The sequence below is a fragment of the Strongyloides ratti genome (assembly GCF_001040885.1).
Source record: "Strongyloides ratti genome assembly S_ratti_ED321, chromosome : 2".
NCBI classification, from domain to species: Eukaryota; Metazoa; Nematoda; class Chromadorea; order Rhabditida; family Strongyloididae; genus Strongyloides; species Strongyloides ratti.
In genome coordinates, this window is record NC_037308.1 from 4,515,028 (window position 1) to 4,542,628 (window position 27,601).

Consider the following 27,601-nt stretch of genomic DNA (forward strand, 5'->3'; position numbering starts at 1 on the left):
GTTTATTCAAGTGTTTATATTTCTCAATACAATATAAATTTTTCAAAAAGTATTTCTTTTAATATTTTTATAATTGTCAAAATATTATACTTTTCTTTTAAAAGCTTCGACTTAAAACTGGGTGTTATATCTAAAGTTTTTAAATGGTTTTTTTTTTTTTTTCGTTAGACACTATGTGTTTATAGGAGTTACTTTTTAAGTTTAGTACTTAGTTTTATCTGTTAAAAGATTTTTCATAATAATTATTACTATATTATTTCTTAATTTGATTTATAGATATGGAAATATTTTTTACCATGTTAAAAATGATAAAGCGTTAATTATTACAAATGGTTACATTTTAGCTTATGTTTCCCTACTGATAAGTAATACTGTCTATAGGTTTTTTATTTTTTTTATTGTGATATAGTTGAAATTGTCCCTATATCTATAAAGAGGTTATCTAATCATGTTGTTAGTTCAAGTTATTATGTGATATGAATTTGGATTATTTAATCTTTTAATGTTAGCAGTGACCCTTTCATTGATATGCTTTTTCACTTCATTTTAATTTTTTTGACATATAATGATTACTTTAATATTTTATTTGTAAATGTTAATATATTTATATATATGTATATTTTCTACTTTAATAATAAACTATATATAAATTTTTAATATTACTTCAAATTAATTGTATTATTCCTAATTTTTTTTTTTTTCATTTATGTTTGTAATTTCCGTTTAAACCTAGTTATATATATAAATATATATAGATACTTAAATTTTTAAAAAATTTGCTGACGTAATATTTTTTAATTTGATCAATGAAAATTATTTATGATGTTTAAAATAAATTAAATATTTATTACTACTTTAGGTAATCGTTATAGGACATAAAACTTATTGTTTTTAGATATCTGGTTACTTATTAAAAGCTTTTATTATACTTATTTTATATATACACATTTTTATCACTTTATTTCTATTGGTATTTCAAGGTAGATTATATCTTCTTTTTTCTTAAAATATTTTTTGTAATTTTATATTTTTATATGTAGGTAACTCTTGTAAATTTATTTATAGTTACTTTATTTATTAATTCCTGTTTTTGGGATAATTTTTAGGATGTTAGATAATTTTGGTATGTTTATACACATGTCAGTCACCATCAACATTTCTCATCCAATACATATTGATTCTCGATAAAATAATATATATTTTATTAAATTGTATTAAAATCTTATTTATTTTTAGTTTCTTTTTTTAAAGGATAACTTTATTAAACATTCCTGACTTCTATTGTATCCATTATGGGGAACATTTACAGGAGTGAGGAAATGTGCTTGGCACAATTGTACCTACAATCAGAGTCAGCATATAATTGTGTAGCCGAGTTAGGAGAATTGGGTTTAGTTCAATTTCGTGATTTGAATCCAGATGTAAATGCATTTCAAAGGAAGTTTGTCAATGAAGTTAGACGTTGTGATGAAATGGAAAGAAAATTAAGATTTCTCGAAAAAGAAATAAAAAAGGATGAAATTCCGATGCTTGATACTTTAGAAAATCCTGAAGCACCACAACCAAAGGAAATGATTGATTTAGAGGCAACATTTGAAAAACTTGAAAATGAATTAAAAGAAGTAAATCAAAATGAAGAGATGCTTAGAAAAAATTTTGCTGAATTAACAGAATTAAAACATATTTTAAGAAAAACACAACAATTTTTTGAAGAGGTTAGTTTTATTTTATCACATATATATTTTAATATAAAAATGTATATATTACATTTGTGGTTTTTAAATATTTTTTTTGTGGTTGTTTTAAAGCTTATTGTACTTTTTGTTAGGAACATCATTCTTCACTTGGTACCACTATATTTGGTGGGGCAGGACAGTCGGGATTTGATGGCGACCAAGAACATTTGTTGAATGAAGTGGCATTCATAAATGACAAAATGCAATTGGGGTTCGTTACTTGAAATTATTTTATAATTTTTTTATGTGAGGAAGAGTTTTTTTTTTATATATATACCTTTATACAATTGTTCTGTCGCTTCATATAAGTGTTGTTATGATGTTTATTTTTTTATTATTAACTTTGTATTGCTTTTATTCCATTTATGTAAATGTATTTATTGATATAATTATAATGGCATTTTACCTATTAATCTATTTAGGCTGGAAATTTGGATGCATCATCAATATCTGGGGGATATGTAGGAGAACATGCTGATTCAGATACGATTGAATTAACCTCTGCAATTGGAGGTATCTCATCTGGAGTTCCAGTATCTTTTGGAAATTTCGGGTATATAAATATATTATATTAATTTTTATGTTATAATTTTTGTTTTTTCCCCGTCAATTGAATTCTTCCTCACAAACAACAATTTTTTTTTTCTTTTTATTAATTAATATCCTTTTTTTTAATAGATTTGTTTGCGGAGTTATTGAGAGAGTTCGTCTTCCCGCTTTTGAAAGATTGCTATGGCGTGCATGTCGTGGTAATGTATTTCTAAGACAATCAGATATTACTGAAGTTATGACAGATCCACATACAGGAGATAAAGTTAATAAAACAGTTTTCATAATATTTTTTCAAGGTGATCAATTAAAACAACGTGTTAAAAAAATTTGTGAAGGTTTTCGTGCAACATTATATCCATGTCCTGAATCACCAACAGAAAGAAGAGAAATGTCAATTGGAGTCATTACAAGAATTGAGGATTTAAAAACAGTTTTAGGACAGACAACAGATCATAGACATAGAGTACTTGTAGCTGCTGCAAAAAATGTTAAAATGTGGCTTACAAAAGTAAGAAAAATTAAAGCTATATACCATACAATGAATCTTTTTAATATGGATGTAACTAAAAAATGTTTAGTAGCCGAGTGTTGGTGCCCTGTTGATGATTTAGATAGAATTCAATTTGCTTTAAAAAGAGGCACAGAAGAATCTGGTAGTCATATTCCCAGTATTTTACAAAGAATGTCAACAAATGAAGCACCTCCAACATTTAACAAGACAAATAAATTTACCAGAGGCTTCCAAAATATTGTAGATGCTTATGGTATAGCTAGTTACAGAGAAATAAATCCTGCTCCATATACAATGGTAACATTTCCTTTCTTATTTGCAGTCATGTTTGGAGACATGGGACATGGTCTTATAATGCTTATGTTTGCTTTATTTTTAATTCTTAAAGAAAAAAGTTTAGAAGCAGCTAAAATTAGAGATGAAATTTTCCAAACTTTCTTTGGTGGAAGATATGTAATATTCTTAATGGGAGCATTTTCTGTCTACACAGGATTTATTTATAATGATGCATTCTCAAAATCTATTAATATTTTTGGATCATCATGGAAAAATATATATAGTTTTGAGCATGCTCATTTAGGTGAGACAGCAACTTTATGGCCTGATTATAGTTATGACAATGCTTCTGGTCCATATCCTATGGGTGTTGATCCAGTTTGGAATTTAGCGGAAGTTAACAGATTAAATTTTTTAAATTCCATGAAAATGAAAGCTTCCGTTATTCTTGGAGTTACTCAAATGACATTTGGTTTGATGCTCTCTTATCATAATCATAAATATTTTAATTCTGATTTGGATATTAAGTATATGTTTATACCACAAATGATCTTTTTAGGTTGTATTTTTATCTATCTATGTCTTCAGATTATTTTTAAATGGTTATTGTTTGATTTTAAGGCTGGATATTATATTCTTGGATTTTATTATCCATCATCTCAATGTGCTCCATCACTTCTTATTGGACTAATTAATATGTTTATGATGAAAGATATGGGTCATGGGTTTACTGAAGGTGATTCATTAACTCCAGCACCAAGTTGTCAATTAAGAAAATGGTATCCAGGACAGGCTTTCTTTGAAACAATATTTCTTTTACTTGCAATGGCATGTATACCTGTGATGTTATTTGCCAAACCATACTTTTTATGGAAACAAGACAAAGAAGGACGTGGAAATGGTCATAGACAATTATCAGTTAGAGCTAGTATTGATGGAGATAGTGCTGAAGTTGTTCATGCTGAGGAGAATGATTCATCTAAAGCACCAAGTCATGGACATGGTCATGGAGATGGACCTTTTGATATAGCCGATATAATGGTTTATCAAGCTATTCACACTATTGAATTTGCTCTTGGATGTATTTCACATACTGCTTCTTATTTACGTTTATGGGCTTTGTCTTTAGCACATGCTCAACTTTCTGATGTTCTTTGGACTATGGTATTTAGAAATTCATTTATTGTGGATGGATATTTAGGAGCAGTTTGTACTTATGTATTATTTTTCTGCTTCTTCTTTGGAACAATATTCATTCTTGTTTTAATGGAAGGACTTTCTGCATTTCTTCATGCTTTACGTCTCCATTGGGTAGAATTTCAATCGAAATTTTATGGTGGTAATGGTTACATTTTTGCACCATTTGCATTTGAAACACTTTTGGAGGAGGCAAGAGTTGCTGATGATTCCTCTAAATAAATTAAAAATATAAATGTATTAAATTTTTAATCCTTCTATTTATATAAGCTAAATTTGAGATAATAAAATTTTTTTCTATAATCAAACGTTAAAAGAACTTTTCTGGAAGAAACAATTTAACTGATAATGTAAAACGAATTTTTTTGGAAAACATTTTAACTTCACATAGTTATGGTTTCTAGAACATAAAAAATGTGTTGTTTTTTTAATTAAGATAAATAACATTTGAATGAAATTTTACCTTTAAATAAAAACTGGTAGAAAACTTTACTTTTTAATAAAAAAAAGTGTTGAATAAGCATAATTTTCCTTGAGGAAAGATATTTAACTAAAAATTGGAAAAAACACCCTTGTGAATCGTAATTATTTAACAGATTAATAATATAGTATCATTAAATTATAAAAATTGATTCTCAAGATAATTGTCAAAACAAGTGTTTTCAATTTAAAAAAAAATATTAGTCTTCAAAAGGATGATGAAAAATTAACATTAAACAGTTTCCAGATAAATGAAAATGTAATTCAAAAATTACCATCATTATATTTGTTGAAGAAATTTTTCTTTTAATACACATATGTTTAAGATTATTAAAAATTTTGTAATAATTAATATATAATTATATTTTTTTTTTAAATTTTTATACTTTTTAAGTAAAATAAAAAATTTTAATTATATTTTTGACATATTCATCTTAGATGTTGGCGCCTTCCATTTGTCAATTCACCTATATAATGTTTAGAGATAGTACAATACAACAATAATACTAAACTGTTTTAACAAATGTAAGCAGATGTGTATTGTTTCCTATTAATTGAAATCAATAGAAATAAGATGCAAGAATTGTTTTTGGTGTGTTACGTATCAAACAAATAGAGGACATTTGTAGAAGTTGCATTTACTAAAAATTATTTTTTTTATTAATTAATATGCCTCCATTATCTATTGTATCATCATCTAATTACACTGAAGATTATTATTCAAATGATACTTTAAATAGTTCAAATATTTTACAGTCTTCTATTGTAAATGATTCATATAATCATACTAATGAATATCAATATATTTCATATATTTTACAGCTTTATTTAAAATATGAATTAAATTATCAATTTTTTACATCACTTAATGATGACTTTACAAAAGATGAAGAAATATTAGCTAAAAATATATCTAAATTATTGGTTGAAGCAACATCTTTATTCAAAAAAAAAAATGAAGATAAGTTAAAAACTATGCTTTCAAAATGTACATTAGATGGTCCACATTTATCATACAATACATTTTGTTCAGTTTTATCATATTTAACTGAAATGGCCATATCTGGACCCGTTAGTAGAACAACTTTTACGTATGGACGTCTTGTTGGAATATTTACATTCATTGGAATTTATTCAAAATTTCTTCTAGATAATGATTGTCTTGAAGACATTAATACATTGATACTTTATGCCTCTAAATTAATGGCAAAATGGATCAATATATCATGGAAACGTGATAAACTTAGTTGGGAAGATTTCAATAATAAAACAAAATTATCTATTAAAACTATAAAAATAGAATATGAAAATAATAAGATTATTACTACTGTAACAGTTGTAGTTGGAGCATGTGCTATAGCTGTAGCAGCTCTAGGCATATATTATGGGATAAGGAAAACTTTTTATTAACTACTATGTGTAAATTATTGTAAAATTTCTTAATAATAAAATTTATCTAACTTTTTAAAAATGAAACAACAGCTTCTTTGAAAGCAGGAAAATTTTCAGCATGTATCCAATGTCCTGAATTTTCAATAACTTCAAAAGTAACATTAGGAAAGTATCGTCTTATTAAATTTCTATCATTAGGAGTAACATATAATGAATGTTCTCCTGATAAAAAAAGAGTTTCTTTTTCAAATTGACAACCTTTTTCAAAAGTGTATCCTATAATATGATCTACATATTCATTAATACTTTTTAAATTTGCTTTAAATCTAAAACTTTCTGCACCTGGGTCTTTTTGTAAGTTTGTCAAAAGGAATGCTCTTGTAGCATTATCAGTAATATCTTTTTTAAGAATATTATCAATTTCTATACGACTTAATGAATAATCAATATTCATTAAAGCTTTAATATATTTAGGAAATAAATGAGTTTTATTAACATAAATTGGTGAAATATCTTCAATAATTAATTTTCTTATATTTTTTGAACTTTCTTTGTTAAAAGCTAATTCCATACTTACTTTACCACCCATAGAATGTCCCAAAAGATCTAATTCATCGTATCCTGTTTCTTCAAAAATTATATTTGTTATAAAATTATTCACATCTTCTGCCATTTCTTGATAAGTCATTGAATCTAAATGTGGACTATCTCCATGATTTCTAAGATCAATAGTATATATTTGATTGTCTAATTTTTTTTGAAGTGCTTTTGCTGCAGAGTGCCAATTTTTTTTGTTTCCAAAAAGACCATGAGCAATCAAGAGTGGTGGAAGACTAGTATTAGAACATTCTCCATATTTTGTATAAGAAAGTGAAGAAAATAGGCGCTGAGAGAGGATGTTACGAAATAACAATGATGAAGAAAGTGATTTACAAAACATTATAAAATCTTCATAAACGTAGTTCCAAAAAAATATTTCTTGTCTATCATAAGAAGAAAAGTATAATTGAGAAAAACTTGAAACGTTTTGATAATATTATAAATTTAATATTAAAAAAAATAAAAGACATAAAATATTTTTCTTAAACTATTAAAAAAATTTTTAAAAAGTTTCATTAGATTATAAAAATTATTATTATTTTAACATTAGTAGAAAAAAAAAAATTATGTTAGTAATCTTTATTAAAAACATAAACAAACATTTTTATAAAAAAGAGACGTTTTTACCCTGATAAAAATCAACGGAAGACTACCTGTATTTATATATATATATAAAAAAAAATGTTCTAATAATATTATGACAATGAGAATTCTACAAAATTTTCGGAAAATTATGTTATATAAATTATGTACAAACTTTTCTTAAACAATTTTTGCTAATTAATATAAAAAAAAGAGAAAGATCACTACGTATTAAAAGTTATTCCAAAATTTTACACTCTAATTGTTCCGAAGATTGCAGGTGTCTCTTGGAATTGATTATTTATTATAATAAAATCATGTCTCCGTCTTATTGGTATCATCCTCCTTTGAAGAGGTAGAATAATCTTGAGGTTGAATAGTATTGTCTTCACTATAATTACCACTTGATGATGGAGGTTCTTCAATTTGTTCCTCATTCTCAAAAACCGTTTGTTGTGAATAATATGAATTGTATGGACCTATATGTTGTGGATATACAATACCAGGTGATGATGATGAAACTATAGGATAAATGCAATTTTCTTGAGGTTGTGGTGGTGGTGTCGGATAAAAATGTTGATAATAAACAACTCTTCCGGGAATATATTGTTGAGATACAAATTGTTGTTGATAAGGATTCCACGGTGGTTGTTGATATTGTATTGAAGGATCAAAAGCATAAGGAGGAAAGTAACTTCTATTATATGGTTGCTGTGGATGATAATAATATTGGGGAATATTTTGTGGTGGTGGTGGTGGTGGTGTTGGTGAAATAATAGTACCTTCATTAGTTTCACTACTTATTTCTATACGTTGTGATAATTCATCACTTATTTTTCCTACTTCTTCAGCTATTTGATTATTTTCAGATGAAGCTTGAATACCAACATTATAATTATTAGTTATTGGTAAAGGAGATTGTGGAACACCATAACACTCAAGAGGACTTTCATATCTTGGACTAATTGTTTCATTTGTTAAATCACTCATTCCACTATCATGGTAAAATCCTTGTCCAGATTGTCTTCCTTTATATCCACATCCATTATATGTTGTACGATTGTCATATTGTTGAGTTGTTTTTTGATTGTTATAATCAAAATCAACAGGAGATGAAATAGAATTTTGATATGAATAATCATTAACATTCCCAGAATAATAAAATGATGGATTAGATGTTCCTCTTCTGGATCGATAACGACCTCTTGTATCACTGAAATGATCGCTTTTTATCATACTATTAAACGATTCATCTGGGCATCTAGATTTTTCATTCTTCGTAATAACAACACATTTTCCTGACTGATCAACATTATGATCCAAATTGAAGAATGAGGCAGTGCGATGAATTAACATTCTATCGTATGAAGTCATTGGATCGAATTTTAAAGTTCTATCATCACAATTTATAAAATTAGATAATTTCTCTTCTGTTTCTAAAAGAATTTTTCTATCTTTGACATTTTTATGTAACGTTGAAACTAAAAATTTTCTAATACTCTTCTTATTTTGGTCTGTTGATACAATAGAATCATTGGAAAAGTAATGTGAATAACTACTAGAACGGCCACCATCAGTATTATTGGTAGAGGAAGTACAGGACTCAGTGCGACGTGATAAACTTCCACCTCTTGAATTTTGATTAGTATTTTTTCTTTTAAAATTGCTTAAAGGTTGTCTTTGATGATTATTTGAATGCTCAGGAGCAGTTGTCTCTTTTGATGAAATATTCATTTTTAATAGTGCATTGTAGGATTCTAAAATATATCATAAAAATATATACAATAATATCACGTCAATTATTTTTAAGGTGTAGGTAATCAATCGCGATAACGAACGCATCAAAATCGTTAATAATGAAAAATTAAAATTTTCACAAACAATAATAAAAAAATAACATGTTGTTAAAAAAGTTGTCATAAAAAAAATAATAAATTAAATGTATTTTTATTTCATTCAATTTTTTTTCCTTCTTTTCCAAGAACACCACGTTCAATGAGATCAGGAATTTCAACAGCTAGCCATGGACCTAATCCAAGACTAAATGCTTGTGCAATTCCAAATTTAGGAACATTTCTAGCCCATAATGGTTTAAAATGATCACTAAGACAAATTTTACCTCCTCGATACATCTTAGCAGTTTTACCATCCAACTCTGGTAGTGCAATTTCTGGAGCTGTTGTTGGATAGGCAATAGGAATTTCAAATTCAACATCAAATTCATATTTTATCATATTATGATAATACCAACATTTACCAAACCAACGAGTACCATCAGAATTAGATTCAAGACGAAACCAATCACAATCATTTTGTTTATTATTATTAATAAAAGTAATCAATGCTTCATACTCTTCTTTTAGTCTTTGTATCCACAAATCACCATCTCTTGGACCAGCTTTAGTTTTTAACAATGGAATCTTTTTTAAGGCTTGTTTTGTAGTATCATCAAGTCCAGACATATCAAATAGGTAACTAAAAATATAGATAAAATAATTTGTCACAAAAAATCCATTTCAATTATTGTTGATTTGATGAATGGCTGCTATTTCAAAAAAGAATTAAATAAGCAAAAACAAAAAGAATATATATTTTTTTTTACTAAATCGATAGAATGTTGATACAAACATATACTATATTTTATCGCTGTCTTCCATTGTAATTCTAATAGGCAAGTTATTTACAGATAGATAAATAAATTTGCTTTCTAACCGAATATTCAAAGATCATATGATATAAAGACAATGTATGTATAATTTTTTTTTAATGGTATAGGTATATACAAAAAAAAATGATCGCAAACTAAGTTTATCAGGTATACTTCTTCATATTAACGTTAAAAAATTGAGTCATATGTTCTTTTGTAATTTATTGCGCACTTTAAGTATTATGATTATAATATTTTAAGTAGTGGTATATTTATGTAAACAAAATCATTCTTAGAAGATTTTTAAAACGAAAAAAATAAACAAAAATATTAACTAAAAATAAAATATTTTATAAGAATAATGTGGTAATTTTAATTAGATAGTGGGTAGACGTAGTTTGGTATGAAATTTACTAATCGACGCGTGTAACGTTCATACTATTTAGTATTATTTGATAACAAAATTATTATTAACATTTGTACTATTTAATAGCAACCTTGGAACAATGTCCACAAGATATATTTAAATAGTTTTTATTTTTGTTATCATGTATTTGTTATGATTTTTTAATATTTGTAAAAAATTTTTAATAAATTGATAATAATAATAGTGTTAAAATAAATATTATTTTCATTAGTTTCTTTCTCTTTTAGGATAAATTGATATAAAAAGAAAATAAATTGTTTTTAATAAAAGAATATTTATAATTGACTTTATTTATTGTAATTGGGGATCAATATATAAAGTGGTTGAAGTACAACTTTATTGTCAATTTAAAAGGCAAATATAATAATAATAATCGATTAATTATAAGAAAAAAATTAGTCAAAATAATTTTTTTTTTAATTTTTGATAATAATGATCAGGACAAGTTATTTTAGTGGAACAAATTTTTATGTAATACTAAAATTTTGTTATTAAACATTTCAAGCAATTATTATAATTCATTTTATTTATTTAAAAATAAATAACTCAATATGTAACTTTTTTTCTTCACCTCAATCAATGTTTATTTTGTCAATGAGATTAAATTTTTTATCAAACATTTTTTTTTAAAATAAAAAATGTATGTAAAATTTTAAAAAACTGTTTATTATTTAACAAAAAATAAAAAACTTCATCATTTAAATAAAAAAAAAAAGTTTTTTAAACAATGTTTAAGAAAATTTTATACTTATTTAAATTTCGTAAAGATATATTTTTCCACATTTATAAGATTAGGTCTTGAACAGAATACTAAATACAAAGCACGAGTTTGTAATTTGAAAAAAAAAGTTTAGAAATTTAAATTTAATAAATTTTATTTTTAATTTTTTTTTTTTTATTTATAATTATATTATGGTTACTGACGATTCCTCAGGAACTACAAATAATTCTAATTTGTTGGATAAACATACAGAGTACACTATTGAAGACGACTTTTTGGATGACGATTTTTTTGTAGATGATTCGAATAGAACATTTGATGAAGGAGATAATGATGTAAAACCAGTGTAAGTTATAATTATGATTTTTATTGTATTTTTAGTATTCCACAGGTAAATTGTAGAAATGTTTATACATCTACAGGTACATTAATACCGAAAAAAAATGGTAGAAGTGCTCCAATATGTTTCAATTGTGATGGTGAGCATGTTTTAGCTAAATGCCCATTTCCAAAAGATGATAAAAAAATTAAAGCTGCTCTTACACTAAGTAGAAATAAGAGGAATAATACTTCAAATCGATATCACGATGAAATTAATGAATCAAAATATATTCCTGGAGAGATATCTAGTAAATTGAGGGATGCTCTAGATATTGATAAAAATGAGTTACCCCCATGGATTCACAGGATGAGAGTAAAAGGTCTTGTACAAGGTTACCCTCCAGAATTACTTCTTGATGCGCTAGAAAACGATGAAGAAACGCTTGATTTTCATGCTGGTAACGATGATGAAGAGTGTCCTGTTCCATCTAAAAAAAGAAAGGTGAATAATAAGGATAGTGAAGATTTAACATTACCACCTAAGATTAATCCAAATAAAATATTTGATTTTCCAGGGTATAATAAATATATACCAAACTCGTTTAGTATTTCAGGACCTAGTTATCGTGTACCACATTTTGGTGATTTTATGTATAATCTGGAAGAAATGATATATGATAACTTCTGTCAACATCATAGGATTAATGATTATGAATTAGCATATAGACATAAAAGACGCAGAGAAAAAAATCTTGTTAAAATAGAAAATAAAGAGAAGGAAGGTCATAAAAGTAGTGAATCATCAAGTATTGATGAATATGATAATTCATTTCAAGATGATACTATAAATCGTAGTGTAATCGAAGAAAATTCAGGAACTATTATTGTAAACTCTCAAGAACATTTTAAAACGACAACAGATGATAAACCCTCATTAAAAAGTTTTACAGTTGGGATACAACCTTTTGAGGCAAGAGAGGAAGCGATAGAGAGAGGATTTTTAAAAAAAATTAGATCATTGATAAAAAAAGCTTAAAATTCAGGTTTTGCTATTTCTCAGATGCAATGTAGGGATGTTTAGTTATAAGTTTTTTTATAAAAAAAAACAAATATATCTATAAAGTCATTTGTTGAGTTAATGAATTTGATAGTAATGATATCTTAAAGTTTAAAATAATCTTTATGTCAGTATATATTGTTGTATTTTGGGGAATAAATTTTTCATAATAAGTTTATAAATATCTTTGTTTCTAAGTTATTGTGTTGTTTGTTTTTAAGTTAATAAATTTAAAGTAAAATAATGATAATTTTTTTAATAAAAAACTAATTCATAAAAAAGATAAAGATGTTTTTTAAAGTACATTCAAAAAAATAAATGCTAAACTTTTTGTTTAGTTTTTTTTTTACAAAAAATATTTGTTAGAAAAAGAAAAAACAAATAGTTATCCATTATGTTATAATTAAAAAATTTTTAATAATTTCTTGATAGTAAGTCTAAATAAATATTTACTTGAAATATACTTTCTAATAAAATTATTAATATTAATAGAATGATAAAATTAAACAAGATGTTTAATAAAAAATGTCTAATAATAATACATTTTTTTATATATTTTTTTTTAACTAACAACAACTGTACACCATTTTTCCATTAACATATACGTTTCCAATTTCTTTATTATCACATGAAAAAATAATGGAATCATTAATATCTTCCTGCTTTTGAGTCTCTCTCATTACAGTAGATTTTAGTTTAATTGTGGTAAAATCAAGTTTGTAACCTTTTTCAAGTTTTCCTATTGTTTTTTCTAATCCTAAACTTTTACTTCCATTTTCTGTTAGAATTTTTATCAATTTGTTTGCATCAAATTTTCCATGATTTCTATTGTTATTTCTTAAATGTTGCCCAAAAGCTAACCATCGAGCTTCTTCTAACATTGATATTCTATTATTACAATCACTTCCAAGAACAATTTGATCTTCTGAATCAAGAATTGGTATGTTATCTCCTAAGTAACCTTCTGTAAGTGGGCATACACATATTTTTGTGTCATTTTGTTTTAATTCATTCATTAGTTTTCTTGTAGTAAAAGAACAATGGACAGCTGTCAAATTTACAGGTCCAATAGACTTAAAATTTTCAAGTATTATTTCACTTGGTCTTCTACAAAGATACTTCATACAATCTCCTATTTCTTTAGGTTGTTCTTCTAAATGAATATGAAGAGGAAGATTTTTTTCCTTACAAAATATCCATAATTTTTTAAGACTATTTTCATCTACTGCTCTAATACTATGTGCAGCAACACCTATTGATACATTATCCATTTTAATTGTTTTTTTTAAATTATTAAGATGTTCAATAAATTCATCTATAATACATTCAAAATGTTTCTGAGTTTGATTAAGTTCTTCTGAACGATTTAAACCAGGAAATGTATATAATGTAACAATTAAGACAAGGCGTATTCCTATTTCAGTTGCAGCTTCAATTACTGCTTTATCAAGATCAAAATTTTTTTCTTTAATATTTGAATGATGAAGATAATGAAATTCTCCAACTGTTGTAATACCTGCTTCAACCATTTCTTTAAAGGTTATTTTACAAAAATATAACATTTTTTTATAATCAATATTTTGAACTAATGAATACATATTGTCTCTCCATTTCCAGAAATTTTCTTCACCCGGAGTACCTATACAACTTTTTCCTCGAAGAAATCTATGAAATGAATGACTATGACAATTAACAAAACCAGGAAGTATAATCTTACAAAAAGATCAATTAAAAGATGAATGTTAAAAAAAAGATAACTTACCTGATCTTGAAACATAACAACATCTAACTTTTCTTTTTCTGATAACTCATCAAAAGGTACAACTTCCTCAATAACACCATCATTATTTGCCTTAATAACATAATTTTTTAAAAATTCATCTCCATTCCATATAAAAGGAGCAGTAAAAATTTTTCCACTAGTAAACATTTTCTTATCGATACCATAAAATAAAACAATATATGAAATCAAAATATTTTTATCACCTTCTTTTCAAGGTAACCATTTTATATGATTGATAGTAAAAAAAACTTTTTCAAGGCAAATCAGATTATAAGATGTAACAAAAAAGTGATCATTAAACTTTTATGATATACTCTATATTTTATATAAATAAATGTTGTTGAAAACGATAGCCCAATTGTTGAAAAATGTTCTTTAATAATAATATTTTAATTAATATTAAATTTCTCAAATATCTTTAATTAATTTTTTTTTCAAAATTAATAATATGAATTGTATTGAAGAAAATATACAATTTTTGGATAATCCTAAACAGGTCATTCCTGTTATTCATCAAATACTTCCAAATGAAAATTATATTTTGAAGTCTCATGTATTTATTTCATTTTATGATACCAAATCATTCGTTTTTGATGAAACATCGAGTAAGACAGATTCATTCTTAATATATTTCTTACTTGAATCTCTTAAATATAAAAAATACGTAGGTTAAAAGTTTTTTTTTATACAAAAATTTTAATTCGTTTCCTAGTATGAATCTATTTCACAAATGTATATAGATATACGTGGTGGTATTATTAATAATAATTTATTATATGATTTAAAATTTTCATCAAACTCAAAGAATGGTTTGGTTGCTTCATTAGGAAAAAATTTTGATAAATGGATACAACGTTGTGTTCCTAATTTTTTTAATATGTCTATTACTTCTTCAGGTGACGTATATAATTGTACTAATATATTTAAAAAAAGTATAAAAGATATTCAATTTTTATTATCAAAAACAAAAAATGATTGTCCAAGAATATATTGTATTGATTTTATGAAAACTAATCAGAATGATAAAAAAAATTATTATATTGGAAGGTGGATATTTGTTGATATACCTTGTTTTACTAATTCATTTAAAAATTATGAAATTTTATCATGGTTTCAAAGTGAAGATTTTTTAAATGTTAAAAAATGTAATTATAAAATTGATCGTAATCCTCTTTATGCTGCAATTGGAGGTTTTCTTCTTAAAAATACAAGAACAATAATTTGTTTTACGGCAAAAAATCCAAAACTAAAAACTGAACTTGATAATATTAAAGAAATTTTTTTACATTTAAAATTTTCAGTTGAGGAAAATTATATAATTAGTGCCAAGAAATATAATCGATCATGGTATTCAGCTTTAAATGATATAAGAGAAATATGTTATCTTGGTAGAATAATTACATACGTCAATGCTAAAACGGGAAAAGAAGGAAAAAAGAAAAGAAAAGTTTCAGATATTAAAAAAATTGAAAATACACTTAAAGATATAATGGAGAAATTTTTAAATTCAAATCTTACAGAAGATCTTGGTTTAATAAATCATAAAGTATTTGAGGCGAAAGTTGGACCTGGAACTGGTAAATCAATTTGTGCATTAATATGTGATGTCTGGAATGCCATTACAAATTTAGATCAAAAGTTATTTGAACATTTAGGAGGTGAAAAATTTATTTCAATTATTTCTGATGATGAATCATCTGATGATTACTCCTCATCTGATGATAATTTAAATGATTCTGCCTATGAAGAAGAGATGTATAATAGTCTTATAGAATTTGAAAAAAATATTGAACAATGGAATGATTGTTATGAACCAATTATAGAATCATTCATAAAAGAAATAAAATTTGAACATGAAGAATATTTACCTCAAATAATTAATAATGTTTGTCCTAATATTCATAAAGAATATGATTTTATATGTAAGACATTAAAAAATGATACTAAAAAATTTGATACCAAAACATTTGATATTCTAATAGACAAAAAATAATTTATTTATTTTTTTATTCATTTAAATTTTTATATGATTAATATTTTAATATATAAATGTATAAATTATTATTTTTTAACAAAAAAAAAAATTATTTCTAAATTATTTTTAATTTAAAATTTTTATTATAATAATAATAATTTTAGATTATGCCAAAACAATTTTACATTAACAAGAAAATTTACATAAATGTTTTTTTAAATTAAAATTAAAAAATATTTTAAATAATTTTTAAAATTATGAAAATCAAGTATCATAATGTATATCAAAAATTTGTAATTGAAAAATTTAATTTATCTTAGAAACTTTAAAATTTCATATATATTTGCAAATTTGGTTAAAAATTATTTTACAAATTTTGTTAAATATACAGTGGTAAATTATATGTACATATCTATTATATATATACAAATCAAAATGTAAATTCTTATCAATTATTTTTTTTTTTTGTTCTTATTATAATATTATAATGAATAATCAAACAGTAACCATTAGGACGTCAGAAGAAGTATTAAAAAAATTGGTTGAACAACAACAGGGTCTTGTTGATGATTTAAAAAATGTTATAAGAAGTATCAATGATTTGTCAAATGATGTGGCTAATGGATTAAAATCAATCTTAATTATTCTTGTTATTATTATTATTGCCATTCTATTTGAAGAAATTGTTAGGGTATGTATTTATGCAAGAAATAGAAAAAGAAAAAAAACATTAATGAGACAACAGTCTGTTTTAGATACAATATCATCAATAACATCTACAACATCTTTAAAAAATTTAGATACCCCAGAAACACGTTTTAAATGGAATATAAAAAAAGAAGTAAATTCAATAAAATCCAAGTCTAAAGATTCTAAAAATGGAGAGAAGGATGTAATACAACAAACTGGAAAAAGTAAAGATTTAAAGAAAGATATAACTATTAATAAAGGAAATATTAATAATTCAACTACTTCTACAACTGAGTATAAAATTAAAAGAAAATCAGATATTGATAGTAAAAGTATATCTTCAAAAACAGAAAATGCACCAAAAGAAGTTAATTTTTTTGCACCACCTAAAGTATCTGATTCATCACAAGCTGATACAAGAATTACTTTATCATCAGATCCTTCAATTCCACCACATTTAGATACCAAAAATCGGTTTCAATATGGTAATAAACAGGTTGTTGATTCCCTATTAATTTCACGAAGTCCTAATGAAGAAATGTACCCATCTGTTACCTCAACAACTTCCTATGCTAGTCATAAAAATTAAAAATGAACTTTAAATATAATTTTATCTGTCAATAAATAATTTTTAATTATAAAAAAAAAATAATTTTTTTAATATTGTAGTGTTTATTAAAGTATTTTATTTAATCAAAAGTTAAAGTACATGTTAAAATAAAACATATTTATAATATCATAATTTTTTATTCCTTCTCACATTCAAATTATCATTCATACTTAGATTAAATGTAAATAATAGAAAAACTTATTAGTCATTTATTGGTTTACACCAACTAATTACATTTAATTTTATGGGTTTTATTTTTATTTTAAAAATCCTAATTCTTGTAACCATACAGCAATAAACATACATAAAATTATAAATAATGGTATTGATATTGCTGCAGCAATAACCCATACAAGTGGGACTAAAATAATGATTGTAAATGTATAAATAAAAAAAAATATCTGTAATACTTACATTTACGTTTTGGAGATATATTCATAGGCATTCTTATATTGTAAAATGCATCATTTATTTGATTATGATTGTCAACGTGTGGTGAAAAATATATTTGATCTTTATTAGGATAAAAATATTGAGTTTTATTTAAAGAATTATTTGAGGTAGAGTATCCTCCTGACATTATATTTTTAGGTGATGTAGCACGACGATGTTCGTAAATTTCAAACGTCTCATTTGGCTTTAATGTAAGTTTACCTTTTCTTGTACTTAAAATAAATAAAAAACATAAAGTACATTTTAACATAAAATAATTTAAAAAATTAAAAAACATACTTTGCCATCTTAATGAGATCTTTTTTTTTTAAAAATAATATAGGATATAAAGCAAAAATATAAAATTTGTCTTAAAAAAAATTCAAGTTAAAAAATTATTTTATTACAAAAGTAAAAAGTAAAATAAAATTTATCGAACTAAATGTATGATCACATATATTTAATATATAATAACTAAAAACAACCCAAAACTTGTTTTTCTCTCCCTATACTCATCATGATCATAATGCCTTAGTGACAGACTTTTATATACATACAAACAGTGAAAGTACCTTGTATAAAATGGGAAGGTAAAATATTTAAGATATCTCTTGTAAAGGTAATTTTATAAATAATGCAACAAAGTGACCCTGATGAAGTATGTTTCGTCTATATCCTATAATATCTATAACTCCTTTTTAATAATAATATGTATTTAACCATACACTTATATGATTCAATAGATAAAAATGCTACATTATGTCTTTTAAATAATAAATATTTAAGCATTATGGTATATTATTTATATCCTATAAAAAGTATAATTGCTTATTTTGTTTAAATAAAAGGGGCTTGTATAATACTTTCCCGCTGGATAAAAAAAATATCACATGCAGAAAGAGAAATACATTTATATTTTAACTGTTAAAATTACACTATTATTGAAAAATAAAAAATTCTTTTTTAATCGTTATATTTCTATAACTTTTTACAATTCACAATTGCTTTCAAAAAAAAAATTATAAAAAAAAATTTTAAAATAAATATACAACAGAAAGCTTTTATTGTATAGTATAACAATTCCGTGAAATTATAAAACATAACAACGAACATTCAAAAAAATAGTCCAAGATTGATTTATTCAGCCTTTACGGTAGCTTTTTGTGGTGCTCCAGAACGGAATCCATTACTAAAAATAATATTTATAATTTTAAAAAAAAATATATTTAACTTACGCATATCTGGCGTGGACTTTTTTAAGATGACGCATGCGTCCAGTTCCTGTGGTACGTCTGCGAATAGACTTAACTGACCAATTGTAGGTACGTTTACGGGATGATGGATATCCACATGCAGCACATGTGTGCTTTTGGATATGGTATGAAGATTTTCCACAACGACGGCACAAGGTGTGAGTTTTATTGTGGCGTTTACCGAAGGCTTGAGTACCTTTTGTCATTTTTAAACCTTAAATTTTATGAAATTTAAAAAATTGTAAAACAAAGTTTAAGTATACGAAAAATAAAAACAAAATTTAATGATATTTTTCCGAACAATGAATTTTTTATAATTTTGTGACAAAAAAAATTATTTGGAAATTAGAAAAAATTTTTAAAGCAATTTTTAAGAAAGAATTAGACGGTTTTTAACAAAAAAAATACTAAAAAATGGTAAATAAAAGGAAAAATTTATACATTACTCAAATACTATACTAAACAATCGTTGCAAGATATACGTGTGGAATAAAGTTACTGTTATGATGTACAAATATTTTAAGAATAAAATTAAAGCGTTAATAATTTATTTTCTTATTAATAATTTAGTAATAACAAAGTTAAATATAAATTAAAGTTAACATTCTTGTAAAGCAGTTTTTCTCAAGGTAATGTCAAGTTCAGTATTGTGATCTTTCATACTATTGTGATAATAATATTTAACAAAATCCACCATAGATGGAAAATATAAATTTGAGTTCATGAATCCATATCCACATTGTTCAATATCATGTGAATTACTATATTCAACTAAACAATGGCGAATATTTCCCTTAACTGATAATGATAATGCATAACAACCTTGTTTTGTAAAACTTGGACGAATTAAAAAGATACCATCTGAATCATTAGGATTCCTATCCATAGATTGCTGTATTAATTCAATAGCCTTATTTTTATCAGCATCAATTATTAACCAATCCTCAATATTAAAAGGCAATTCTACATCCAAAAAGAATTCACTCAATTGTAATGATTCATAATCAACTAATGAGGTAGCCTCCCAAATACCTTTTTGAATATCAATACTTTCTATTTCTTTTGATAATAATATTTCTATTAAACCATCACGTGCCTTTTCTAATTTATAATATCTTGTATATAAATCATGTTTTTTCTTATCATATAACATTAGAACTTTTTTCAATTCTTTCATTTCTTCTTTTGTCATTGCTTGAGCCTCCCTTAATTCCTGAATTCTTCCTAATTGCATAAGAATGTTATCTTCAAGTGACTTAACAATTTTAAGATCATGAACTTTTTCTGGATGATCATGAAGATCAGCTTTCATTTTTTCTATAGCTTCCCGATAAACTATTTCAGCACCAATAGCTTGAGATAAATTTCTCTGTAACATTGTTCCTTTACAATGTATTTCACTTTTTTCTATATCTAATTTTTCAACTCTTTTGTAAATTCTTTCACTCTCTGTATGAATACCATACATTTCATGAAGAATAACAGATACATGTTTAACTTTTGTTTTATTTTTCTCTGCAATATATTTGTCATAAGACATATGATGTTTCAAAAATATTGGTAATGTTGAATTGTATGATTCCAATGAATGTGTTTTAAAATGTTCTAAAAGTTTTGTGATATTTTCAAATTTAGTTGAATGAGATTGAAAATGGCACATTCCATCATCATCAATAATTATTTTTATTAACTTTAATTCACCATTACAATTAAAATTTAAAGTAAAATCTCCGGGAGTTGTTGAGTTTCTAATAAAAAATACACCATCTGGTTGACCCTAAAAAAATTTTTAAAAAAAAATTATTAATTTTAGAATATACCTTAATAATAATAGGAACTTGTTCTTTGACAATATCACCAAAATACCAATCACGAGCATAAAGTTCACTTATTGTTTTCTCTTTTGGAGATTTTTTTGCCATTTCTTTTTCTGCTAATGTTAATCTATCAATAATATCCATGTTTCTATTAACTTTCTTTGGTAATATTGGTGGATGGCGTAAATTTAGATTATGATCTTCTACCTCATCTTCAAAACGCCGTCTTTGCAATCGTAATTCTCTCATATTTTCTTCTAACTTAAAATCTAATTCAGTATCTAATTCATCATCTGGGTTATAATCAGACTGTCCATCATCTGATCTATAAGTAAAACGCCCTCGAACACAACCATCATCAACATCTTCTTCAGTATCCTCTTGTGTTGAATCTTCATGAAAATATTCTTTATCACCATCTTTTAATGATTCTTCATTACTTATTTTTTCAACATCTTTATTAATATTTTTACAATCATTTTTTTCTTCATCTTTATTTTCAATAAAAGTTTTAGATACAGATGTTTCTGATTCTTGTTCAATATTGATGTGTTGGTTTTCCATAATTTATTTAAATAAATTAAAATATTAAATATAACAACAAAGAAAGAAAACTAAATACTAATAGAAATCAAGTTATATATATGTATAGAAATATATTTTAAAAAAATATTATCATAAAATACTTGTAAATAAAAGAACAGATGTTTAAATGGTCAGAGGCAGTATACCAAGATTAAGTAAAAAAATTTTCTAATACATGTAGAGAAAAAAAGCGTTGTACTTGTTGAGAGGGTAATATTATCAACAAGACACAACTTACTAACTCCTTATTCATATTATATATAGCTTATTGGCACATTTTCATATATGCATCATATTTATTAATAACATTTGCTCTTATATAAATTATATATTTGTTTAAGACCTATTTAAAACCATCTATACTTGTACAATTATATTACATAACATTTCTTTTTATAAAATAATAACGCTTCAGTTAATGTTTAAATTATAAAATGGAATATTTTGTATATTATTTAAAATAGTCATTTGAAATAAAATATTATCAAAATATTAGTATTTTATTTATAATATTATGCCTTCTATAAAAAAACATACTAAAATTCAAGAAAAAAATCATGAAAATCAAATTAATGATCCTTCATTTTATTTGGAGGAAAAAGTTATAAAAAAATTAGATAATGTTGTTATAACGAACAGAAGACAAAGTCAACGAATTGAAGATATGACATATTATAAAAAATTAGGTGAAGAATATTACAATTTATACTTAGAAATTATTACTGAAAAAGAAAAACGTAACAAAATTGAAATGTCTTTTATTGAAGAGTCAACTAATAAAATGATTGAAATAATAAACAATAAAATATCTGTAATTGAGAAATACAATAATCATGAGAAGGAATCAAATGTATTTTCAAAGTTAGATGACAATTCTTTTGTTGATTATGAATTTCCATTACAATTAACCAAAGAAAAGATGTTAAAAATTCATGATATGTTTATTTTAGATTATAATAAAACAATTGTTACTTTTAATAATCATTTAGAAAATTTGAAATTTGATGAAGATGTAATTGGATCTGAGTATTGGCAGATTATACAAAAAAGACTTAATGAGTTAACAATTTCCATTGATGAGGAAAGAAAACAATTAGAGAAAGAAAAATTAGAACTTGAAGAAAGTATAAGTACTTTAAATATTAAAATTGAGAAAGAAGAAATTAGACAATTGGCAAAGAAAAAAGTTCTTGAATCTCAAAAGTTAAAATTATTAGAAGAATTAAATAATCTCTCTTCTCATAATTAATTAAAAATTATTAATAAAATTCCTTATCTGATAAACGGATCTATTCTTTTGTCTATATATATACATATATCTAGTTCTATTATCTTCAGATTTCTTATTGTAAAAATAAATGATAAAATCTAGAACGAGTTGACTAACTTATATTATCATAAACTTATTAAATAATATTCAAAACAACCTTGACAAAAGTAGTATAAAACTTTGAAATTCTTCTCCACCTTCTTCTAATAACAGGTCAAAACTTTTACTATAAAAGAAACAATTCATTAAATAATATTTTATACGTTTGTTACTCTTTTCTTCACAATGAGTATCAAATTAGCCTTCATTGCTGCTAGTGCCATTGGTTTATTTGCACTTCTATCATGTTTTCTTATTGTTCCAATGATTTTCAATGACATTCAATCATTGAAAATGGAACTTGAAGATGAAATGTCTACTTTCAGAACTCAATCATCTGATCTTTGGAAGGAAATGGTTAATCTTGGTGGTAAACGTAATCGTCGTCAAGCCAATTATTATGCTCCACCAACACCAACTTCATACAATGGTCCTTCTGGAAAATCATCACACTTCCCAGGCCCAATGGGACCAGGAGGACTTAATCCACAAGGAGGATCAACTGACTTTGGACCTGTTCCAACACTTCCAAATGGACAACCAGGAGCTACTCCACAAAATGGAATTGTTGGTGTTCCACCAGCTTTCAATAGCGGTGGTGCTCCATCTGTAAACCCATCTGGAAATTCACAATGTCAATGTGCTAATGTTGAAAACAAATGTCCAGCCGGACCACCAGGACCAAAAGGAGAAGCTGGTTTGGATGGAGAACCAGGAGCACCAGGTACTGATGGAAAAGATGGAGATGATGCTGAAGATGTTCAAGCTCAACATCAACAATATGGAGCATGCTTCAACTGTCCAGCTGGACCACAAGGACCACAAGGTCCACAGGGACGTCCAGGTGCTAGAGGTATGAGAGGAGCTCGTGGTCAACCAGGAATGCCAGGACGTGATGGTCAACCAGGTATGCCAGGATCTATGGGACCAACTGGACCAGTTGGACAAGCAGGAGAACCAGGACCACAAGGACCACCAGGAGATGATGTTGAAAGACAAGTTGGACGTAAAGGACCAAGAGGAGAACGTGGACAAGTTGGACCAGTTGGACCTGAAGGAGACGAAGGAACCGTTGGTGAACCAGGAATGATGGGAACACAAGGAGAAAGAGGTCCACAAGGACCACCAGGAAAGAATGGAGAAGATGGACAACCAGGTGAACCAGGTGAAGAAGGTGAGCCAGGTCAAGATGCCGAATACTGTAGCTGCCCACAAAGATCTGGCAACTCTCCAGTTGAAAGCGGTTATTCTAATGAACCATCAGCACCATCTAGACAATCTGGATACAGAAGAAGAACTTAATTGTTTGTTTTATTTATTTCATTTGTTAAAATAAATAAATATTTTATTATAATTTATACCTTTTCTATTATTCAATGTTTGAAAAAATTATTTTTTTTAATAAAAAGTTTTAGAAAGCATCACTTCTAAAAAGAAATTATAATCCATTTTAATTAACTATGATATATACCAAAAAAATTCTCTTTAAAGCTTATTAAAAAATAAAAATGTACAAAAATCTCAAAATATTTCTTAAAACGAATTTTTGATGCGGTTTGCTATTCCTAGTATCACGAAATTTTTGGTCAAAATTTTATTTTTATAAATGGGAGGTTTTTTTTCTGGTCCCGTTGTTGAAGTAACAAACACAGATACTTTCAATGCTTCTGCATCTTATGGTAATTCCACAACACATGAAATAGAAGATCCAAGATCTCCAACAGCTGAGGTTAAAAGAACACCATTAAATAATATTATGTAAGTTAAAAATTTTTATCACAAAAAAAAGTTGTATTTTTTTGTAGACAAAATACCGAGTCAACTACACCTAACGCTTCACATGAGACACCAATACTTAAGAAAGATGCAGCTACGTTAAGAAATAAGTTATTAAAGAAAATGCATAATTTTTCATCAAAAGAAAATAAAACAGAATAATTTAATAGTAAAACACTAACTATTATTAATATATATGCATATTAGATAAATTAAGAAATTTGAATATTTTTTTATAGTCTATTCATTTTGAAAAAAATAACAGATTCCAGATCCTCTAAAGTTGTACTGTAGTCACGTCTTATAATTTTACACAATTTCTTTTGCCCTGTAGTTAATTCTTCAGAGTCTTTTTTGACTAAATTATAATCACTGGTTGATGAGAAGACCAATCTTAGTTCATTGACACGACCAATAAGTGTTTGAAAAGTATCCTTAAGAAACTGTTTCATTTCTGTCTTACCGAATAGTAATGAAAGAAGTTGGCAGTAGTATGTTGTTATACCTAGGTGCATAAGCTGATTTCTAAAATTCCACAGATCAAACTTTTCTATTTTATCAAAAACTATCACTGGTTTTATTTTTAATGACTCTCCACAAGCTTCCATAAATAATTCAAAGAGAGGATTATGTATGTGAAGACCAAGTTCTGTGCTTGCCGGAAACCCATTAATATCTGTTGGTTCGTAGACAAATTTAGCTTTTATTGTATCTACTAAAGTTTTTAATTTTTGATATATATTTTCAAACATTTCTCTGTTCTCTACTCTTAAGTTATATGCCATTCCACAGATGTAGCTTTTAAATTTCATAAAAATTTTAGATTCATTTCCAGAAATATTAACAAATGTGTCTAGGTCAAAATTATTGATAAATAAAATTTGCCTAAATGTTGATAAATCACGATTATCTGTTACATTGCTCCAATCTATATCGAAAAACCCTCCTTTTAAGGTATTTGTTATAACCTCTTCATCAGTTAATGGAAATAGTGATGATAACAAAGCTAATTGTGTTCCACTACCATGAACGACAATATTATTTTCAAGTTGAGTTTCATAAAATTTTCTAAAACTAAATACTTTATCAATTGAATTATTTTGGAAAGCTTTAGAAGTGGAATCTGTTGTTTCATTGATACATGTATCTATGTCTCCAGTCATATGGGATAACTCTTTGATACCATCATCAAAACGTCCAAAATTTTCAAAACATGTTAAAAGTATGTATCCTAGTGTAATATATTGAATATTTTTTATATCAATTTCTTTCCATAATGTCATTGTTTCATTTAGAAGTCCCATTTGTGTATAAAATGATATAAGCATCAATCTGGTATAAACATTTCTTGGTGAAGTATCTCTAGATATTTCTAGTATATAAATAGCGTCAAGAATATACTCAAAATTATGTTTCTTATAATATAATTTTAATAATTCACTAACAGCAATATGACAAAATTTATTAGCGATAACTCCTTTATCTTTATTAGCAATAAAAAGTTCTATAGCCTCATAGGCTGTAGATTCGTCTTCAATCTTCAATGAGGATCTTAATTCATTATACAGTACTCTATAAGAAATATTTTCAGATGGATTTAATTCATAAAGTTTTTTAAGTGTTAATAACAAACGTTCAAGTTTATCATCTGGCAGTTGACGAGCATGAGGAAAGACATCAGTAAATGCATTTGGATGTTTTCCAAAAGCATGAATATAACGAAGTATACTATCATAAAACTTTTCATCTTTTGCATCTATTCTACATTCACACATCATTGTTCCTAATAATTTATTACGTGTATTTTCTTCTAATCGTTCATTTAAAATTTCGCGTAAATCCTCTAAATATTCTATATTTTTTGTTTCATCATAACCCTTAATATACACTTGTAAGTATGTAAAATTTGTGTATCCCTCAACGATAGCTTCTTGAGCATATTTTATACCTCTATCAAATTTTTTTATTGACATACAATAATCAATTTTTCTTGAAGCTACAATTTCAGGATTTCCGTATGCTCTTACCAAAACATCATTATAAGCATCCATCTTATCTATTGCTTCTGATATTTTTCCTTGAAGTAAAAGTAATTGAACAAATAATTCAACATGTTCTCTTGTAACTTCAGATGAATCTTTAATTACTTTGTCAAGCATTCTTTCAGCAAGCATGAAACGTTTCTCTTTCATATCATCATCACCAGTATAAGCTTCTAATGCTGTTACAGCAATATTATATAAAATATATCGACTATTTCCAAAGAGTTGTTTCATTTTAGTGGCAACACTCCTTGCCTCATTCCATTTCTTAGTTAAAAAATACATATTAAATAATGTATTTGAAGCATGTTCATTTTGTGGATCACGTTTTAATAATCTATTCAAATGATCAATCATAGATCCTTCATCTTTTAATTCCTTATAACAGATTGTTAAAAAATCTTCAAGATTTTTATCCAATACAAGTGAATCAAAAGTTGCCTCAATTTTTCTTAAAATAACTCCAGCATCATCAATTCGATCGAGGCGAATGTAAGCTAAAGCCTGTAAAGCTTCAATTTGTGGTGGTATGGATCCCTGTTTTTTAATAAAACTTGAAACCTCCTTTAATACAAGATTAGGTTTATTATTTTCTAATAAATCTACAAAAAATATTATCATATAAAAAGTTCAAAACATTACCTACTAATTTTCTAATCTTTTTTTCATCGGCAATTTTTGATTTCATTAAGGAACTCATTTTTGAAAATAAAAATTTGAATATTACCTTTTCTAAGTAATAAAGTATGCGACTACCAACAATTAATCGT

At 25.7% G+C, this 27,601-nt stretch overlaps 16 protein-coding genes across 16 annotated transcripts; 8 read left to right on the forward strand and 8 right to left on the reverse strand.

The window, feature by feature from the left end:
* Positions 1–1,292: 1,292 nt before the first annotated feature.
* Positions 1,293–4,494, forward strand: SRAE_2000143900 (V-type ATPase, V0 complex, 116kDa subunit family and ATPase, V0 complex, subunit 116kDa, eukaryotic family-containing protein; the record flags this gene model as incomplete). The annotated part of the gene is made up of 4 exons (XM_024652392.1): positions 1,293–1,715; positions 1,829–1,951; positions 2,159–2,289; positions 2,415–4,494. The coding sequence occupies 4 exons, from the start codon at positions 1,293–1,295 to the stop codon at positions 4,492–4,494; spliced, it is 2,757 nt and encodes a 918-aa protein (XP_024505973.1).
* A 927-nt stretch (positions 4,495–5,421) lies between these two features.
* Positions 5,422–6,162, forward strand: SRAE_2000144000 (Bcl2-like family and Blc2 family-containing protein; the record flags this gene model as incomplete). Its single annotated transcript, XM_024652393.1, has 2 exons — positions 5,422–5,517; positions 5,575–6,162. 2 exons carry the CDS (start codon positions 5,422–5,424, stop codon positions 6,160–6,162), a joined length of 684 nt encoding a protein of 227 aa, XP_024505974.1.
* Positions 6,163–6,208: 46 nt separating this feature from the next.
* On the reverse strand, positions 6,209–7,084 carry SRAE_2000144100 (Hypothetical protein; the record flags this gene model as incomplete). The annotated part of the gene is made up of 1 exon (XM_024652394.1): positions 6,209–7,084. One exon carries the CDS (start codon positions 7,082–7,084, stop codon positions 6,209–6,211), a length of 876 nt encoding a protein of 291 aa, XP_024505975.1.
* Positions 7,085–7,641: 557 nt separating this feature from the next.
* On the reverse strand, positions 7,642–9,060 carry SRAE_2000144200 (Protein encore; the record flags this gene model as incomplete). Its single annotated transcript, XM_024652395.1, has 1 exon — positions 7,642–9,060. One exon carries the CDS (start codon positions 9,058–9,060, stop codon positions 7,642–7,644), a length of 1,419 nt encoding a protein of 472 aa, XP_024505976.1.
* A 218-nt stretch (positions 9,061–9,278) lies between these two features.
* Positions 9,279–9,788, reverse strand: SRAE_2000144300 (Ubiquitin-fold modifier-conjugating enzyme 1; the record flags this gene model as incomplete). The annotated part of the gene is made up of 1 exon (XM_024652397.1): positions 9,279–9,788. One exon carries the CDS (start codon positions 9,786–9,788, stop codon positions 9,279–9,281), a length of 510 nt encoding a protein of 169 aa, XP_024505977.1.
* A 1,524-nt stretch (positions 9,789–11,312) lies between these two features.
* SRAE_2000144400 (PSP, proline-rich domain-containing protein) lies at positions 11,313–12,478 on the forward strand (the record flags this gene model as incomplete). Its single annotated transcript, XM_024652398.1, has 2 exons — positions 11,313–11,467; positions 11,524–12,478. The coding sequence occupies 2 exons, from the start codon at positions 11,313–11,315 to the stop codon at positions 12,476–12,478; spliced, it is 1,110 nt and encodes a 369-aa protein (XP_024505978.1).
* A 587-nt stretch (positions 12,479–13,065) lies between these two features.
* SRAE_2000144500 (Amidohydrolase 1 domain and Metal-dependent hydrolase, composite domain-containing protein) lies at positions 13,066–14,429 on the reverse strand (the record flags this gene model as incomplete). The annotated part of the gene is made up of 3 exons (XM_024652399.1): positions 13,066–13,628; positions 13,689–14,211; positions 14,262–14,429. 3 exons carry the CDS (start codon positions 14,427–14,429, stop codon positions 13,066–13,068), a joined length of 1,254 nt encoding a protein of 417 aa, XP_024505979.1.
* A 301-nt stretch (positions 14,430–14,730) lies between these two features.
* On the forward strand, positions 14,731–16,447 carry SRAE_2000144600 (Hypothetical protein; the record flags this gene model as incomplete). The annotated part of the gene is made up of 3 exons (XM_024652400.1): positions 14,731–14,946; positions 14,995–16,204; positions 16,422–16,447. The coding sequence occupies 3 exons, from the start codon at positions 14,731–14,733 to the stop codon at positions 16,445–16,447; spliced, it is 1,452 nt and encodes a 483-aa protein (XP_024505980.1).
* Positions 16,448–16,744: 297 nt separating this feature from the next.
* SRAE_2000144700 (Hypothetical protein) lies at positions 16,745–17,536 on the forward strand (the record flags this gene model as incomplete). Its single annotated transcript, XM_024652401.1, has 1 exon — positions 16,745–17,536. One exon carries the CDS (start codon positions 16,745–16,747, stop codon positions 17,534–17,536), a length of 792 nt encoding a protein of 263 aa, XP_024505981.1.
* A 278-nt stretch (positions 17,537–17,814) lies between these two features.
* On the reverse strand, positions 17,815–18,297 carry SRAE_2000144800 (Hypothetical protein; the record flags this gene model as incomplete). Its single annotated transcript, XM_024652402.1, has 3 exons — positions 17,815–17,918; positions 17,972–18,222; positions 18,290–18,297. The coding sequence occupies 3 exons, from the start codon at positions 18,295–18,297 to the stop codon at positions 17,815–17,817; spliced, it is 363 nt and encodes a 120-aa protein (XP_024505982.1).
* An 829-nt stretch (positions 18,298–19,126) lies between these two features.
* SRAE_2000144900 (60S ribosomal protein L37) lies at positions 19,127–19,448 on the reverse strand (the record flags this gene model as incomplete). Its single annotated transcript, XM_024652403.1, has 2 exons — positions 19,127–19,178; positions 19,225–19,448. The coding sequence occupies 2 exons, from the start codon at positions 19,446–19,448 to the stop codon at positions 19,127–19,129; spliced, it is 276 nt and encodes a 91-aa protein (XP_024505983.1).
* A 392-nt stretch (positions 19,449–19,840) lies between these two features.
* SRAE_2000145000 (Pi3K21B) lies at positions 19,841–21,623 on the reverse strand (the record flags this gene model as incomplete). The annotated part of the gene is made up of 2 exons (XM_024652404.1): positions 19,841–21,019; positions 21,063–21,623. 2 exons carry the CDS (start codon positions 21,621–21,623, stop codon positions 19,841–19,843), a joined length of 1,740 nt encoding a protein of 579 aa, XP_024505984.1.
* A 535-nt stretch (positions 21,624–22,158) lies between these two features.
* Positions 22,159–22,893, forward strand: SRAE_2000145100 (Hypothetical protein; the record flags this gene model as incomplete). Its single annotated transcript, XM_024652405.1, has 1 exon — positions 22,159–22,893. One exon carries the CDS (start codon positions 22,159–22,161, stop codon positions 22,891–22,893), a length of 735 nt encoding a protein of 244 aa, XP_024505985.1.
* A 306-nt stretch (positions 22,894–23,199) lies between these two features.
* SRAE_2000145200 (Nematode cuticle collagen, N-terminal domain and Collagen triple helix repeat-containing protein) lies at positions 23,200–24,315 on the forward strand (the record flags this gene model as incomplete). Its single annotated transcript, XM_024652406.1, has 1 exon — positions 23,200–24,315. One exon carries the CDS (start codon positions 23,200–23,202, stop codon positions 24,313–24,315), a length of 1,116 nt encoding a protein of 371 aa, XP_024505986.1.
* A 304-nt stretch (positions 24,316–24,619) lies between these two features.
* Positions 24,620–24,951, forward strand: SRAE_2000145300 (Hypothetical protein; the record flags this gene model as incomplete). Its single annotated transcript, XM_024652408.1, has 2 exons — positions 24,620–24,771; positions 24,819–24,951. The coding sequence occupies 2 exons, from the start codon at positions 24,620–24,622 to the stop codon at positions 24,949–24,951; spliced, it is 285 nt and encodes a 94-aa protein (XP_024505987.1).
* Positions 24,952–25,022: 71 nt separating this feature from the next.
* SRAE_2000145400 (N-alpha-acetyltransferase 25, NatB auxiliary subunit) lies at positions 25,023–27,531 on the reverse strand (the record flags this gene model as incomplete). The annotated part of the gene is made up of 2 exons (XM_024652409.1): positions 25,023–27,433; positions 27,474–27,531. 2 exons carry the CDS (start codon positions 27,529–27,531, stop codon positions 25,023–25,025), a joined length of 2,469 nt encoding a protein of 822 aa, XP_024505988.1.
* Positions 27,532–27,601: the final 70 nt, after the last annotated feature.